Below are 16495 nucleotides of genomic sequence, written 5' to 3'. Positions count from 1 at the left end.
CACTGGTGCTTGGAGCCGGCCCTGTATGCAGGCGAGAATTCTCTTCTCCTCTCTGCTGCTGTGTGGCCACTTTTCTCGTGGCAACTATGCTTCTAAACATGGAAAAACTGAAACTGCTGGTAACGAGTAGTTATTGCAATGCCTGGTACCTAGGAATGCAGACACTGAATCTGAAAAGTCTCTGGTTGGTTCAGAATGCAGCAGCCTGCTTGGCAATGCAGGTCACTGAGAGTAGAGCCCTGCTCTGAGGGGTGCATGGGTTGCTCATTCAGCACATGGGAGAATTTTGGCCTTCCTGCCGTAGGCAGAGGCCTCCTTGAAAATATTGAATTTATAGGGATAACTTTGGAAAGGGAGAGAGGAGATGGAATCCTCTTCTGGGCCGAGGTGGCAGCCACACTGTTGTAGAAATACTGCCCCGGCCTGTAATTAAACAGTCTTGTGGTTTCAAGCAGACTTGGTAAGGGGGTGTAGGTAAACTCCCTGCAGGGCTGGAGAAATAGATCTCTTTATCTCCCCCCCCCCCCCCCCCCACGCGCACACACCTGTCAGGATTGTTGCTGCTCAAACAGATGGATCGCTCCATCTGGCTGTAAACATCAATGGTTGCTGCTTTTTGAGGCACAACAGGAAATATGGGTGAATGCCTTCCAGGCCGAGATACAGACGCTGAGCTGGGAGTTCATGATCACACATACATAGGCACACAGTGGCTTTGTCATTACAAGTGTATGTCTCTTCCTCTCCCCCGCCATTCACCATTCCCACGACTTGGTTTCCTTTTGTTTTTTAATCCAGATCTGCAGTGGCAACATGGTCTCTTAAAGGATGGCTGCTCCAGCATGAACAATGTTAACACTGGGCCAGGTTGGGGTGGGAGAGGGGAAACTGATGTGGGAACTAACCTAAAAACAAGACATAACTAGCCACTGCTAGTGAGTTAGGTGCAGGCTTAGTGGGAATTCATAGGAAGGGGGAAAGTATATGATTAGTTTAGTCTAATTTCTGTATAGGTGTAAATGAAGCACATATTGCAGCAGATCGGGCAGTACCTAGCTTTAACAGCAGGAGCTTGTAAATGGGACAAAAAACGTGGGCCTCACATCTCACCCATCACCACCAAAGACCGCATCAGTGTGTTTACTTATAAGGCTGTAAACATTCTATACCGGGTAGTGAATCTGCAGCCAGCAGCACCAGATGATTCTCTGCACTGCACTGTCACATTTCCTGCCCCCCTCCCTTCCTCCCCCCCCCCCACCACACCATCAAGTGGTTTCCCCTTTCCCTAGAAATTAACCCTTGGAATGCTGGCACTTTCTAGCCTTCCAGATAAATGAGTTTGATAGTGTCACAGGACTAATGTGAAGGGATGGTGCCCAGAGCACTTTCAGGTTATGTGATGGGGAGATCGTAAGCTTCCCACATAGGCCTTGCAGTAGTATAGCAAAGAGTGTGGGAGTGCCACGCTAAAAGGTGGTTGTGGCACGGAGGCACAGCCTTCTCCTGCTTCAAACCCGGCTCCACCTAGCACACACAGCTGCAGGATGCTACTGCTTATTGTTTTTGTTGTAGTCGAATTGTGCGAAAAGCACCCGCTGCTAGCGGTAAAGGTTAAAAACCTCAGCACAGTTCTGAAGAGGAAGTTACTGCTGTTCAGCCCATGTGGCTGGGGTCGAGGAGAATACATGCCTGGGGGCGTGTACACAATCCAGCACCCAGGAGTTGTGAACTGCTCAGTAATGAATGTTTTAATGAAGGGAGATGACCTGGAGCTTTTAAACACTGCTGTCAATTTGCCTAGCACAGTTTGTACCATCTAATAGCAGCCTTGACACTCCAGAGCAGCGTTGCTGTTAAGAAGCAATAGTCTGCTTAATGTTCAGCCACAAAGATAACATCTCTGCAGCATCGTAGGTGGGCAGAAACTGTTCTATTGACTCTGGGCTCCCCACTTGGTCTTGAATGATCACCACGGCTCATCCTTGACCTGGAGATGTCCCTCCTGAGACCACAGGGGTGCTCAGTCCATAGGCTTATGTGACCCTTCATGCCTCTTAGCTGGTCAAGAAGAGGGCTTAATTGAGAGGCTTAATTTATTGATCCAAACAAAGCTGGGTTCGTCGCTCCCCCCTTCCCCATACAAACTCTTAATCTCTCTCCAGGCCAAACCTATCGAGCAATCTCCACTCCCTGTGTTGGGGAACACAAGTGTCCTTCCCAGGGAACTTTGGGCAGCTGGAGTGACGACAGGCTCTTGTTGCACAAGAACCCCCCCAGATGACACTTCCCGCCTGTGTCAGCTGACTCATTTAATCCAACTTTAATTACAACAACTAGTGATAGTTCAGAGACATCAGCTGCTCCTCACCATGCGAATTTATAGACCAAATAAATGCAAACTTTTTTAAAAAAGAGAGCAGCTACATACCTTAGTAACCTGAGTTTAAACACACCCTAGAAAAAACAGTTCTGCTTGTGTGGAATGAGCTCCCTAAACTTGCTACAGGAAGATTGAAGCCATTTATAAAGTAATGTACTTCCTACTCTGTTGGATGATGGAAGGGGCAAACAAGAGAGCTCCGTGAAAGAGAAAGGAAGTTCATCTGAAACCAGAAACCATGCAAAAATCTGATGACTTGCAGGTTTGGGTCTCTTCATTGTAAACCCTTTAGCAGGCTTCCTCTCCTCCCCCAACTTCTTCCATCAAATTTGTTCCACACCCATTCTGCATGGGCAAACACAGTGGCTGGTGGGTGAGAAAAAACACGGTTTACTCTTCATTCTTAGCTGTGACATTGTTTTGGGGAGTGCTTGTCCTTAAGTGTGACTTGATGGGAGCAGAACATTTCTCAAATGTTTTTGTGGCAGGGCACCAATGAACTGTAGCTTCTAGTAGAAGTGGTGGTAAATGCAAAAAGCGACACTTGTCCTATGTGAGTTTTTATTTTTTCAGAGCACTAGAATGACTTCAGCAAACCCCTAGGAGCCAGAGGCCCTGTATTAAAAAATTGAGTAGCTCCTGGAAATGTGCGAGTACGGGCAAGTTACTGGGTTTTGTGTGCTCATCAGCTTTGCTGGAAAACTGGGTGTGTTCACTTATTGTGGGCTTGGGGAATGAGGATTGTTCTGGCTTCTTTTTTACCAAATCTGAAGAGTCCTTATCGGGCTGTTACTGGAGTGAAAGCCCAGGGGGTCCAATGCACCATTCCTTCTTTACATACTGAGAGAATTACTTTTTCTGCGCAAGAGCAAATTGGTAACACAGCACGAGCTCTATAATCATTGAGTCAGAAGCACTCCTGACATTAAATGTGCACTTTTGTGTGTGTGTGTGTGTGATGAGCTTCACACTTACCATATGGGAAATGCGTGTCCCTCCTCTGGCCCTTTCTGCATAAATACAGCTGCTGGCTGGCTGCGCAAAGAGCCAGGGGAGGGACAGGTGCTCTGCGGCGGTTTGAAAAAACTTGGAAGGAGTGTGGATTCTTTGAACTCTCTTAAAATCCGCTTCCTGCTGCTTCGCTGAGCTTTCCGAGTGCACAGGAGAGGGCGTGGGAGGGCTCTTGCCTGGCAGGGCTCTTGCCTGGCACCAACATGCAACAGTGATCAGATCTCCCACATAAAAGATGCCCATCTATTGCTGCAAGATTCTGTTGAGTCTAGTCTCCCTTGTGATCATAAAAAGGTGGGTTGTGCCCATGTGCTTGATTCTGGGGGACAAAATTAACCCCTTTGTTGCAGCTCAGGACTTCCCATTAAACTGAAAACTAGATCAGCATTGGGGGGTATCTCATTACAACATCCTGCTCAGGTCTGTGCAGTTGGCCGCAACCTATCAACATCTGTAGTGGCTACAAGAGTCTGAAATACTCTCCTTGCTGCGTGAGTGTGTGTAAGTAATTTGGGGGCAAAGGTGGTGGGGGCAAAGCCCCCATCATAGAATCTAGTGCCAGGGCTAGACAAGAGATTGCTTGTTGCACTTTCGGTAAAGAGATCTCTCTAGACCCTCTGTTGTATCAGTGGTCCTTGCGATTTCTGGTGGCATTAACAGCATGTGGTCAGCAGTCTCTTTTGTCTCTTGGGTCCCTCTGTGATGAAAACTAATACAAACCCAGCATGTAGTTGGGTGCTGCTGCACACAAAGTGTTAACCAAAGACTGAAGAGTGTAACCCCGGAGATTTGTGACTGCTTTAACAATTTGAGTGAGGAGGGGGAAAAAGCTATTGTTGAGGCTAAATTTCCTCTTCTGGAGCTCAGACCCGTGGATGGGCTCAGCCGGCTTTGCTAAGGAACTTGTTGCATTGAAAAAATTATTATAAACAGGATGTTTGCCAAACCCCCTCTCCTAACTGCTCATAAGAAAGCCAGCCCAGACTTTGTTGGCCCTACTGTTGAATGTGAGACTCCTGATCTGAGGGGGAAGGGGGCTGTGCTGGCTAGCCACATCTCCAAAACAACCTTTGTAGTTTTAGGAGGCAGCTTCCTGAGAAGGCTGTGCAATCTGCATCCTAGCAGCACTGGAGCCTGTGCTTGCCAAGGATTATAAATATTGAGTGGCTTCAGAGTAGCGGCAGCCGTGTTAGTCTGTATCCGCAAAAAGAACAGGAGTACTTGTGGCACCTTAGAGACTAACACATTTTATTTGAACATAAGCTTTCGTGGGCTACAGCTATCGAATAACGTGCTGCCTTCACCGGTTGGCTTCTGCAAGACACTGTTAGGGCTGCAGGTGACTGGACAGTGCATGTTGATCTTTGGTTTGCAGCCTGTACGAAACCTGTAAGCTTTTGCTTAGGGAGTGGCTAGAATCCTGGTGTAGCATGCCTTTTGCAATGCCGCTGTGCCCTGTGGCTGAAGGGTTAAGTGCCAGGCATGTGCTTTGTACCATACAGCATGCACAGTCCCTGTCCTAAAGAGCTTGCACTCTGAAAGATGCCTGAGGGAAGCCAGAGGGCAGGATGAATAGGCAGTGGATTTTTCTTCTCTCCCTCCCCTTCACCTTTTGAATTATTAAACTCTTCTCTATGGGAAGAAGTGAGGGTTTGTTTAAGGGACTGGGGAGAGTTAAGGGGCGGGATGTGTCATGGGGAGGGCACGATATCCAGACAGGTCAGCATAGCACAGGGCAGGGAAGAGGAAATGGGAGCAAACAGGGTATTAACATTGGCATCGTTCATGGAATGAGGTGGTACCAGGCTACCTGTGATTTGCAGGGTGACATTGGCCGAAAAGACAGTATAGTTAGCTAGCTTATTGAAACAGGTGAAAATAGGACTGAGTAAAGGGTTAATCTGTAGCCAAAGTCTTGTAATGAGTTACAGGTATAATCAGTGCGCAGAAACATGGACTCTTGTCAACAATTCTTTTTACGATTGTCTTAACTTGCCCAGAACCTCATTTAAACCAGACTACCAGAGTGCCTGCCCTGTGGCATGTGAATGACTGAGAGATCATTAACCTTTGTGCTTTAAATCCTGTCTGTGTAATGTCCAAATCCTGCTTTTTGCCACCTTCCTCAACCCTCTCCCATTTCATGGCTTCAAGTTCAAGAGTCATAGTTGCTGCTGACATCCAGGACTGGCTTTCGATGTGGCTTCAGAGTATTAATAGTAATGATGCCTGGGTTTGTATTTTGTGTCAGGCTGGTCGAGAGAGAGAGAGAGAGCGCGCTTTGTAGCACTGCATTCTGTGGGACGAATGTATGGGATAGTGCGTCCAGCGCTAAAAGATGAACTCAGGTCATTTGGGACTGTGAGAGTTGGACTGTTTAAACTCAGATTTCAGGGCTGAAAGGAGCACAAATGCTTTCTAGATGTTTAGACCAACCAGCCCCGACCCTTAGTTATTCATTAGCATCTCCGTCCTAGTTGAAAATACATTTTTTTTTTTTTTTTTTAAACCTTCCAGATTCCCATTGTCTGGTTCTCTTCCTCCCCTTCTCTCCCCCCCCCCCCCCACTCCCCTTTCTCTGTGCTCAGCCTGTGTTTCAGATGTATTAACTTTCCTGGCTTTCTCTGCCTTCTCCCCTTCTCATACTGTAAACCAAAATGAGGTTTCGCAAAGGTCAAACACACCAAATATTGATCCAAACAAAGCTGGGTTTGTCGCTCCCTCCCTTCCCCATACAAACTCATAATCTCTCTCCAGGACAAACCTATAGAACAACCTCCATTCGCTGTGCTGGGGAACACAAGTGTCCATTCCAGGGAACTTTGGGGAGCTGGAGTGCCACAGGCTCCTGTTGCACAAGAACCCCACACATGACGCTTCCCTCCTGTGTCAGCTGACTGGCTCTGTGGCACTCCACTCTCTTTCAAGAATGACTGCATTGGAGGGAGGATGCTTTAGAGTATTTTGACCTTAAAAGCTTCAGCAGGAGGTGTAACCCAGCAGGAGGGTGGTCTGGCAACCAGTTTAACATCTGGGTGTCTAAGGGTATGTCTACACAGCAAAGAAAAACCTGGGGCTGGCCCGGTGGAGCTCGGGCTGTGGGGCTGTTTTATTGCGGTGTAGATGTTTGGGTTGGCTTGGAGCTGGAGCCCAGGCTCTGGGATCCTTCCACCCTGCAGGGGCCTATAGCCAGGGTCGGCTGGCACAGGTCAGCAGCGGGTGTCTAGTTGCTGTGTAGACGTACCTTAAGTGGCTGACCGTGAGGTGCTCAGAACTTGCTCTGCCCATTGAAGTCAATGGAACGGCTTACAGGTGAAGTTCCTCAGGGCTGGACTTTGAGTTCCCATCTCTTGTTGGGGCTCTGCCCCCTGCCATTTTCAGCTTCAAAGAATTCAGATTACAAAAGTAAACATGGATGCTCCCAGAACAGGACCTGGAGGGACTTGCATGTGGCTGGAATCTTCTGGCACAGCGCAGGAAGCATGTTGATGGCTGCTCACTGAGAGTCTGAACTGACCCTTATACAAAGACTATGTAGGACTGACTGACCTCGAGCTCCTGGGCTGAGCTCGAGGTTTGAACCACGGGTCGAAGGTAGGTCCAAGAACTGAACCCAGGTGTGCTGCCTGGTAGTACAAGCAACAACTGGAAGCTTCTGGTTGGGCCTTCTTCATGAAAGCAGTGTAAGTGGTGCTGAGCTGTAGGAATGAAGGGAGTCCAATCCCTTTTCGATGGTACTGCTCTGACACTGCTGCTCCCGGAAAGAGCAGAGGGGGATTTTCATTTTTCAATAGCCTTAGCATCTTATCCTTCCCCATTTTGAGACTGAACGTGCCACTGCTACAAAACTCCATGCCAGTCCCCATCATTCTGGATTGTTTTGCCCTCTAATGCTCCATCCAGAGGAAGTGCTTTTTCCCCTTTGGCAGTTTCCCCTCGCTGGCAGTTGTGCGTAGCAGGGGAATCCCGTGTGAACGCTTGGCTTGCAGATGCATGGAGCTGCATCCACTTGTTCTAATGGATGGGGTGGAGAATGCCACTTAAAGTAACTGGTTTAAGGGAGGCAGCCCCAGTCTCACTTGGGTTTGATATGGATCTAATGAACCACGTGGGGAGGTGGGGCAGGGAAACAGTGTCAGTAGAGCAATCCCTGCGTTTTTACTCTACTGGGGACGCTCCAGTTTTTAACATCAATCTAGGTAATGCCACGACTGCACCCCTCTTTCATGCTAGCATGTGGGGCATATTGTCCCAGCTCCTTCACCTCCTGTGAGTTCCGTGACTCACATTCCAAATTGTTCTCCTGGTTTTCAAACTCTCTGGGCTTGTTCCATCGATTCACCTTATGTCCACCTACTCCCCAGCCTCTTCAAAGTGCTCTCCCAGTCTTCGTCTCTGCCTCATTTCTCGCAGCTCTACAGGTGAAGATGCCTTTGCCTAGTGCTGTCGCATCTGCCTTGGATCTCTCAACCCTGTCCAGAGCAATTTCTTCGCTGATTCCTGAGTGCCAGCTGGCTCTCTGTACAGTGATTGTAAGGGACACAAAGTAGTACATTGCCCTACTATAGGGCAAAAAAGGGCAACAAAAATTATTAGAGATATGGAACAGCTTCTGTATGAGAAGAGATTAATAAAACTGGGACTTTTCAGTTTGGAAAAGAGACAGCTAAGGGCGGGAGGGATATGGTAGAGGTCTATAAAATCATGACTGGTGTGGAGAAAGTGAATAAGGAAGTGTTATTTACTCCTTCTCATAACACAAGGACTAGGGGTCATCAAATGAAATTAATAGGCAGCAGATTTAAAACAAACAAATGAAAGTATTTCTTCACACAACGCACAGTCAACCTGTGGAACTCCTTGCCAGAGGATGTTGTGAAGGCCAAGACTGTAACAGGGTTCAAAAAAGAACTAGATAAGTTCATGGAGCATAGTTCCATCAATGGCTATCTGTTATGTTGCTATTATCTGCTTCTATCAAGTATTTGCCAGAAGTTGGGACTGGGAGACCGGATGGCTCACTTGATGATTACCTGTTCTGTTCATTCCCTCTGGGGCACCTGGCATTGGTCACTGTTGGAAGACAGGATACTGGGCTAGATGGATCTTTGGTATGACCCAGTATGGCTGTTCTTATATTCTATAGCACCTTCAGACTGAGGAGCTCAAAGCATTGTAGAGACTAATGAATTATGCCTCATGCTGTCTTGGAAACAGGGAAGCATTATTTCCATTGCACACCTGTGCAATCTGAGGCAAACGGAGTGGGATGTGACTTGGCCAAAGTTGCACAGTGAGTCAGTTGGAAAGCTGGGAATTAAACCCAAATCTCCTGAGTCGTAGTCCTGTGCTTTTTAACCATAAGAGTGTCCTTCCTCAAAGCGGTGTGGATTAGTACTACCTCAGCGTGAAATGCCTGGCTCCACACGGAGCTGCAGTTCAGTCAGCTCTGTCCTCAGTAGCCCCATCTAAAAGGGGGCTTAGTTTATTTGGTTATTGTCCTCAAAAGTAAACCCTGGCCTTTAACCTCTCTGCACGTTGCCCTGTATGGTACTGGGGCATGAAAAGAGACACCGTCAGGGTGGTTTTATAGTGCAAGGTATCTTTCCGTACCCTTATCTCAGCCCCTGAAAGTTTGAAAACGGACTCTTTGCTTATCTGAGCCCACTTCTGTCCCGTAATGCACGCTCTGGTTGTTAGGCTGCTCTGGGGAGCTGGGCTGTTGGCGGGGAGCTGCTCTTTTCGAAGTAAGGCGTTGGAAGCATTCTCGCTGAGATGGATGGGGGTGGGAGGCGGGGGGTGGAAACCCAGGCAGTCTGCAGACCAGTACTGGAGGGCTTGGGTGACCCAACTTTGGACCCACCAACCTGGATGAGATCCCTCTCTAACATGCAGCAAAGTGGTCTTATGTGATTCTGAGGCTCCAGTGCTGCAGCCTCGTTGCTTGGGATCTCCTGAAGGGCACAGTTGTGTGATCATCTAGCACTGCAGCCCGCTGAGGCGTAATCTCAAACGGCACTAATCCATTATTGTGCCTAATCCCGCTTAGTAGAGGCTTTTGTTCTTGAGCGAGGAGTAAATCACTAGCCCGGCTGCAGTCGTATTAGCATTTGCCAGTCAATTTGGAAAGCCTCTTAGCTTTCTGCATGGAAATATGGTATCCACATGGCTTCTGCTGGCACTTTCCGCAAGTAGCATCTTGGCAGCTGCGTGAGCAGCAGCACAGCAAGGAGGGCTAGCCTGGTGGCTGCAGCTTTGTACCACATGTGGGAGATTTGTCTTGTCTCTCACACCACTCGGCTCTTGGCGCAGGGCCCGACTCTTCAGCAGTGATTATACCAACAGATTAGGAAGCAACACTGGGTGAGGGGATGCCAGAAGGTTAGTCACTGTGGCTATGTCTGTACTAGACAGAAAGGGTTCTTCCATTGCTGTAGTAAATCCACCTCTCCGAGAGGAAGTAGCTAGTTTGAGGAAAGAATTATTCCAGCGACCTAGTGCTGTCTACACAAGTGCTTAGGTCGGCTTAACTACATCTCTCAGGGGTGTGAATTTTTCACATCCTTGAGTGACGTAGTTGGGTCAACCTAACTTTCTGGGACTCGGGCTTGAAGGGTGGTGGTGATGGTGCAGGAGGATGCTGGGATACCAGCAGATACGTAGTAAATCCTCCATGGTGGAGGTAACAAAGATCTAGCAGTTGACTACAGCTCTGTGCTGAGATGTTTTTCCTCAAATCACTTATAAAATCAGAAGAAGGCTGCAAACTATGGAGCAATCAAAACCAAACGTAAAAAAGCCCCTTTTTAAAAAAAAGTGACATAGTAATTCCAGCCACGTCAGCTCTCTGGTATGACAGCTATCTCATCCGGTTGGCAAGTCCACAGCCCTGGAACAGCCCCTGCTCCCAGTGGCCATCAAAAGCTGTAAACAAACATGAAGACGGAGCTGAAACCTTAAAGCTGCTCCAGATGGGCCTCCAGGTATGAGGGTCTAGGCTGGCTTTGATTCACGTGCGTGGCAGTGTAATAAGAAAACAAAACTTCCGTCACTGTAGCCAAGTAAAGCTCTGTCCTGCTTCCTCAGATTGTGGGCCATTGGAACCTCAGGGAAGCTCTCGGAGAGATGTGCTCTGCGTGTGTACGCCCTTTCTGTCGGGAATAACAGAGTGCCATGTGGATTCTGTCCCATGATTGCCTGCAAGATCTCTCACTCCAGGGAGAACATGGCACATGTAGAACTTGTGGTTTTGTAGCATCAGGAATAAAACTCTGGCTAACAAAAACCACTGAGTGTCTCTGCTGCTGCTGCAAGAATGGTGAATAAATCTGACCAGTGCAGAGGGTTCCCAAGAGCTAGCCTTGTTTGAGTGGGGAGGGGGAAGTAGGTTTGACTCCAACACAAGCCCTTTTGCTCCCTTTTCCCTGTCACGTGGGCTGTACTCAGAAATACAAGTTTCAGATCTCTGTTTATAACTATTTTAACCCCTATCTCTTTGTTTTTTGCTAGATCATGATTGAGTTTTGCCCTGGTGGGGCAGTGGATGCTGTCATGCTAGGTAAGTGCCGCAAATCAATATCCTTACTTTGGCTAGGGACATGTCAGAGACAGAGAAATCTGCACCCAAAGGACTGTGGGGCAGCCCTCTCCTCCTCATGTAATGTTCCTGTGCTCCTTAGCAGCAGACGTGACATCCTCCACTACCCTCCCAGGGTGTGGCTTCTTGCATGGCTTTTGTAGGGTGGTGGGTCGTGGTTTTCTGTCTAACTAAATAGAAATCCTGCTGCAGCCTTAACTGTGGAGCCTCTGCCTGTCCTCCATAATCTGCATGTTGGCTAGGTTTATTGTGGCAACCTCTGGGCATCTTCTGCTCTACTTGTGTCAGTCTGCTGTATGGTCTATAGATTGCTCAGTGTTGGCAAGCAGTAGGGTGGGGGTGATTTTTAGGGGGGATGGGTGCCTATAATACTTTCTGCCTGAGGAGGTCTGTTTGGGACCCCATTTATACAGCACGCTGATATCGTGTCACTGAGGAAAGCCCTCCAGTAAAAGGAAAAGGGGTTTAGCTATTAATCTGGGTATCATTGACATTGAGTCTCTCCAAGTCTCCTTCCACCCCTGGCATCAGTAATCCATTGAAACAGCTAGTGTTAGAGCAGACTGAGACTAAGGGCTAGTCTACACTGACAGTGCTACACTGACAATGACCTTGTGTGGTCGCGGCGCAGCGCTGGGAGAGAGCTCTCCCAAAACTCTTAAAAAGCCACCTTCATGAGGGGCGTAGCTCCCAGCGCTGGGGCACGGTTTACACTGGCGCTTTACAGCGCTTCAACTTGCTGCGCTCGGGGGGGACGGGGGGGACGGAGGGGGGGACGGTATTTTTTCACACCCCGAGCGAGAAAGTTGCAGCGCTGTTAATTGCCAGTGTAGACAAGCCCTTACATTAATGCCATGAAGCTCTCACTTTAACTCCTCCCTTCTACATGTGGGCCCTGCCTCCAATTGAGAGGAGCTGGCCTTTGATTGCTACGAAGCATATTGATGTCAGCTAGAGCAGCACAGTTGCACCCAGCAGCCCCAATTGGCATGTCAGCCCCATTGTGCCAGGCACAGTACAATCCTATATGAAGACAGTCTCTCCCTAAAGAAAAAAAAAAGGCTCCCCCCGCTGGGGAGTGAGAACAGTGCTCCTGGTCTCTGCTCATCTTGAGACTGTGGGACAAGGCCACAACCTCAATTTTGGTCACTTTCTCCTGGGTTTTTTCCCTCCAGTGTTCATGAAGATCTGACTATTTTCTCCTGCGGACGTGTGCTGAGCCCAGGCTCATCACTTTCAGTTCCCAGTCTGCAAATCGGAAACATGTGCCTAATTCAGGAAACTTGCCTAAAGAACTGCAGTGTTCTGCTGTGGTGTCCAAATCACCGCATCGTACGGTAGCCTGGCATCCAGGTTCGGGGGCAAGGACGCCCGGTTGATAAGGGACGATGCACTCTCTGCTGCGAAGCTGCACTCACAATGCTGGGGCTGTGGTATGGATTTGCTATGGTTGAGCTTTCCAGCTGAATGGTAGGTCCCAGCAGGGCAGGAGAACTCCAACCCATCTAACAGAAACTAGGGAAGCTAAGTCTCTTGGGGCTCTAGACTCCTGTCGGATCAGGCCTGGTATCTCCTGTTTCATAGGCAGCCAGTCTTGCAGAGGATATGGTTTAGAATGGGGGAGGGAAGAAACAGGTATTACGAAATCCTACCTGACTGGCCTGGCCATACTAGCCAAAGGATGGTGGTGATGTCATAATCTCCCAGTTCCATTGTTACCAGTATCGGGGTATATTAAATAGGTGATTGGGGATCGGGAAAGGCTGCTGCCCATGTAGGTAAATCAGTCCCAAGAGGGTCTGACTAAGAGTTTAACAGTAGAGGTGGTCTAGAAAACGAGGGGTGGGAAAATCATGATCATTTACATTTGCCTTTGACTTTGTCTTGATAGCACGCTCCTGAACAGCTGTGCATTGAAAGCCTTGCTTCGGCCCAGCTCGTAGCTGAGGGTCACTGAAAATCTCCAGCCTTGAGTTACTGAAGGGAAGGGGGAGGTGGAAAATCAGGGAGAAGAACAAAACAGCTGAACCAGCCTCTTTTCTCTGATTCTGCGATTAAGTTCCTTGGCTTTGAATGAATGGCTGTCCTACTTAACATAAGCTCCCTTCAGTCCTTGAGTCTGCCCCCTCCTTTGGTGTACAATAGGCTATTCTAGCCGCCCGGAACACATCTACATCTATTCCAGCTGCCCGGATCTGCAGGTTCCAGTTTTGTCCATTTTTTTTTACTAAACTTTGGGCACAGAGGGAAGATTAACACAAGGAGGCTGGGTGGGGAGAGGGGAGTAGAGGCCTGACTCTTCTCAACATTCTGCAAGGTAGATGGTTTGCTGAGATGGTGCCTTGGGATAAAGGTCATAGAGTGAGGATCTCCCTGATGGGTGGGGGAGAGCGCACAGGAGCATAACTTTGTTTCTTGGGCGTCCCAACGAGCTGCAGAAATAGAAGGCTGCTGTAGTTACCGTTGGGCCGACAAATGTATATGAATTGTGCACGTGTCTGGTGACTAGGCCTAGCACCGCTCAGGTCACATCTCTCCCTGTGCCCACACTGCCTTGTGGCGAGCTTCTCACTGTTTGGGGCAAGGATTGCAGTCCTCCTTGCCTTAGTGTGCAAATCCGTATCGCAGTGCAGATTCTGGGGTCTTCTGCAATTGGAATTCAGGTCTGTTCTCTCCACGGTGCCCCAGTGGTGAGTACTTGTGTCCAGCCCTCAAGGTGGGAAATCAGACTCCCTTTTAGGATTCCAAGGATGACTGATCTATAGGTTTCCCTCAAAGGGAAATGTGTGTATCATCTGTGATGCTCTCGTGCCAGTTGACCCCCTGTGTGTCCCGGGGGTTCAGTAGTACACCAGTTCTGAAAGCATGTGGGAATATTGTGCTGTGAGCTTAGGGAATTAACTTTCTCAATACTAGAGTGATTTGTATTGGTGTCCCACTGACCTAACAGATGTATAGTGGCCATATACCGTCTGCTGCACAGGGTCTGGGGCACAGGCTGCATCTGTTGCTCAAGTGAAGCCTCTCTAATCCCCTCTTGGTTTAACTGCTGTCTCTCTGCAGAGTTGGATCGAGGCCTGACGGAACCCCAGATTCAAGTGATTTGCCGCCAGATGTTAGAGGCTCTTGTCTACCTCCACAGTAAAAAGATCATCCACCGTGACTTAAAGGCAGGCAATGTACTACTGACCCAAGATGGAGATATCAAACTCGGTGAGCTTTTAGTTGGGCTGTCACAGAGAGAGAAGATGGGTGCATGCTTGCTAGGTGTATAATTCTGAATTGGTGGCGATTCAGTCTCCCCTGAGTAGCTTTGCTGTACTTGTGACTGTATTGTAATAAACTCTTAGCAACTGTGCATACTCTTACAAGCCACATTTTAAGAAGCCGTGGTTGTCATCTGTACGTCAGAAACAAAACTTCAGGTTGACATTTTTTCAAAGGCAAAATATCCCTCCAATGGGAGAGGGGTAACGTGCACTGGTTTGTAAGGGTCTCCTGCTCTGAAGCCTTGTTTCTCTTCCTTATCTATTGGGTATGGTTATAGGAGGAAGAGGGCGGGCTTGATGTCACTCGGTAGGATACATGCTTGTGAGGCAAAATCTGCTGTGAAACTAGCCAGTGTGTTTAATCTGAGGAGTTTACTTAATACCTGGTGGAAGTAAAGATGCTGGGAAATTTTCTGCATCCTATGGGGGCAGAAGGCTAGAATGGAAGGAAGACAGTTGGAAGGAATAAAGTCATTGCTGCTTGAGCAACACCGGCTGCCTACTGGCTGCAACTCAGCTTTCAGAAACATGCTGCTCTATAGATTTTCTTTAACCTGAAGCTCAGGTTTGGCAGCTGAGCAAATGGGAGATGGGAATGAGGAAGGGGAGAATGTGTCTCTCTCTTTCCCATCAGCTCTCATGTAAAGGGATTTCCTACGGGGAGGAAGTGTTGGTCTGGCTTGCAGATCCTTCAGGAAATTGCTTCACCAGGTCTTTCGCCTGAACGTCTTCAGGGGTACTGTAACACGCTGGCTTGTTGAACAGTCACTCAGGGTCAGGCAGCGGCTTTGGATCGTGCATTATGAATTCTCCACTGAAAAATGTATCACAAGTGATGCCAACACTTGCAGAATTTTCCTGCTGTTCTGCAATTGTGGTTACAATAGCGAAAGGAATAGAGTTGTATTACGTGTAGGGCATCTCTCTTCTGTCCAGTCACTCGTTGCAATGATGGTTCTGCTGTTATTTTAATCGCTGTTTGTTTTGTTTCACATCTTGCAGGATGCCCAGAAATTGTACTTTGGGTGTGAAACATGTGCAAAGCAAAAATAGGCAGTATTCTACAGTCTCCCCTTTCCCAGGAGAATATCAATGGTAGAGTAAGGTGCCAGACTGGCACGGCTGGAGACTGGACTAATTCCTCTATCCACAGAGCAGGCCTGGCACAAGGCAGGGCAAGCTTCCCTAAAGAGCTGCTCTGCCAACATGCTGTGAGCCTGAGTTGAATTGACCTTCTTCTACTCCTTAGGGATGAGAGGCAATTCATTCTCTGCAGCCCAGCCCGTATTGCACAAGGCCTCTCTCTTGAGGCTGCTAACAGGAATGATGGTGCTGGTAGTGATGATGGGCTTTTATGATGCTTCTGGGAACAGGACTGAGATCTGTTCCAGTTAATTACATGTGAACCAGTGAACTGTCAACCATTTAAATCTTCCTATGGCCTTGAGATCAGCAACCCAGAATCACTTGACCCTTCTAAGTCAGCTCCTTAAGGGATATATGATGGGATGGGGGAAGGAATCTTCCAAAGAGACGAAGAACCACAGAGACAGGGCTGGGCTGGAATGAGAGCAAAACTGATTATCTCTTAGAGTCATGAGAATGGCCATACTGGGTCAGATCAATGGTCCATCTACCCCAGTATCCTGTCTTCCAACAGTAGCCAATCCCAGATGCTTCAGAGGGAACGAACAGAACAGGGCAATTATTGAGTGGTCCATCCCCGTTATCCACTTCCAGCTTCTGGCAGTTAGAGGCTTAGGGACACCCAGGGCATGAGGTTGCTTGGGTAGTCTTATTGAGTTGGTTGGTGCTGGCTAAAGTGTCTCTTCTGTAGCAGGCACAGAATGCTTCCTGTTAACCAGGAGGGAGATGGCTAATGTCACTCGATAATTACCATTTGTTGGGTTGCAGGGAAGGGAAAGGAGGTAATTTTGACTCTTTGCCTTATTTATGTCTCAAAAGTAAGACTTGTTAACAAGTTGTGCCTCTAAGAGACTTAGCAAATGGGCTTGCATGGAGTATCTGCTCTTTCATGTCTTGCAAAGAGGTCCATTAACCTGGAGAAATATTCTTAGGGTCTCACGGGTGGAAGGAACTCATGCACTCATAGGTACATTTAATTCACAATATTTGGTCTAGAGAGGATGCATATTCATACTGCACAGCACTCTTGCCTTTGCTTTACAATTCTGAAAGGCCTTTTGGTTCTTTTAGAGCATCTAATGTGATTAA

General features: G+C 48.1%; 1 protein-coding gene across 1 annotated transcript in view; it reads left to right on the top strand.

Moving 5' to 3' along the window:
- Window positions 1-16495, top strand: part of STK10 (serine/threonine kinase 10) — an 80997-nt gene that overhangs the window by 40242 nt on the left and 24260 nt on the right. Inside the window, exons 3-4 of the mRNA XM_054037835.1 lie at window positions 10904-10952; window positions 14055-14204. Of these exons, the coding sequence (XP_053893810.1) occupies window positions 10904-10952; window positions 14055-14204 (199 nt within the window). The remainder of the gene's footprint in view (window positions 1-10903; window positions 10953-14054; window positions 14205-16495) is intronic.

The sequence above is a fragment of the Malaclemys terrapin genome, chromosome 8, assembly GCF_027887155.1.
Source record: "Malaclemys terrapin pileata isolate rMalTer1 chromosome 8, rMalTer1.hap1, whole genome shotgun sequence".
Lineage (NCBI taxonomy): Eukaryota > Metazoa > Chordata > Testudines > Emydidae > Malaclemys > Malaclemys terrapin.
The sequence above is the reverse complement of the archived record's forward strand: the minus strand, read 5'-3'. Positions and strand labels throughout refer to the sequence as shown.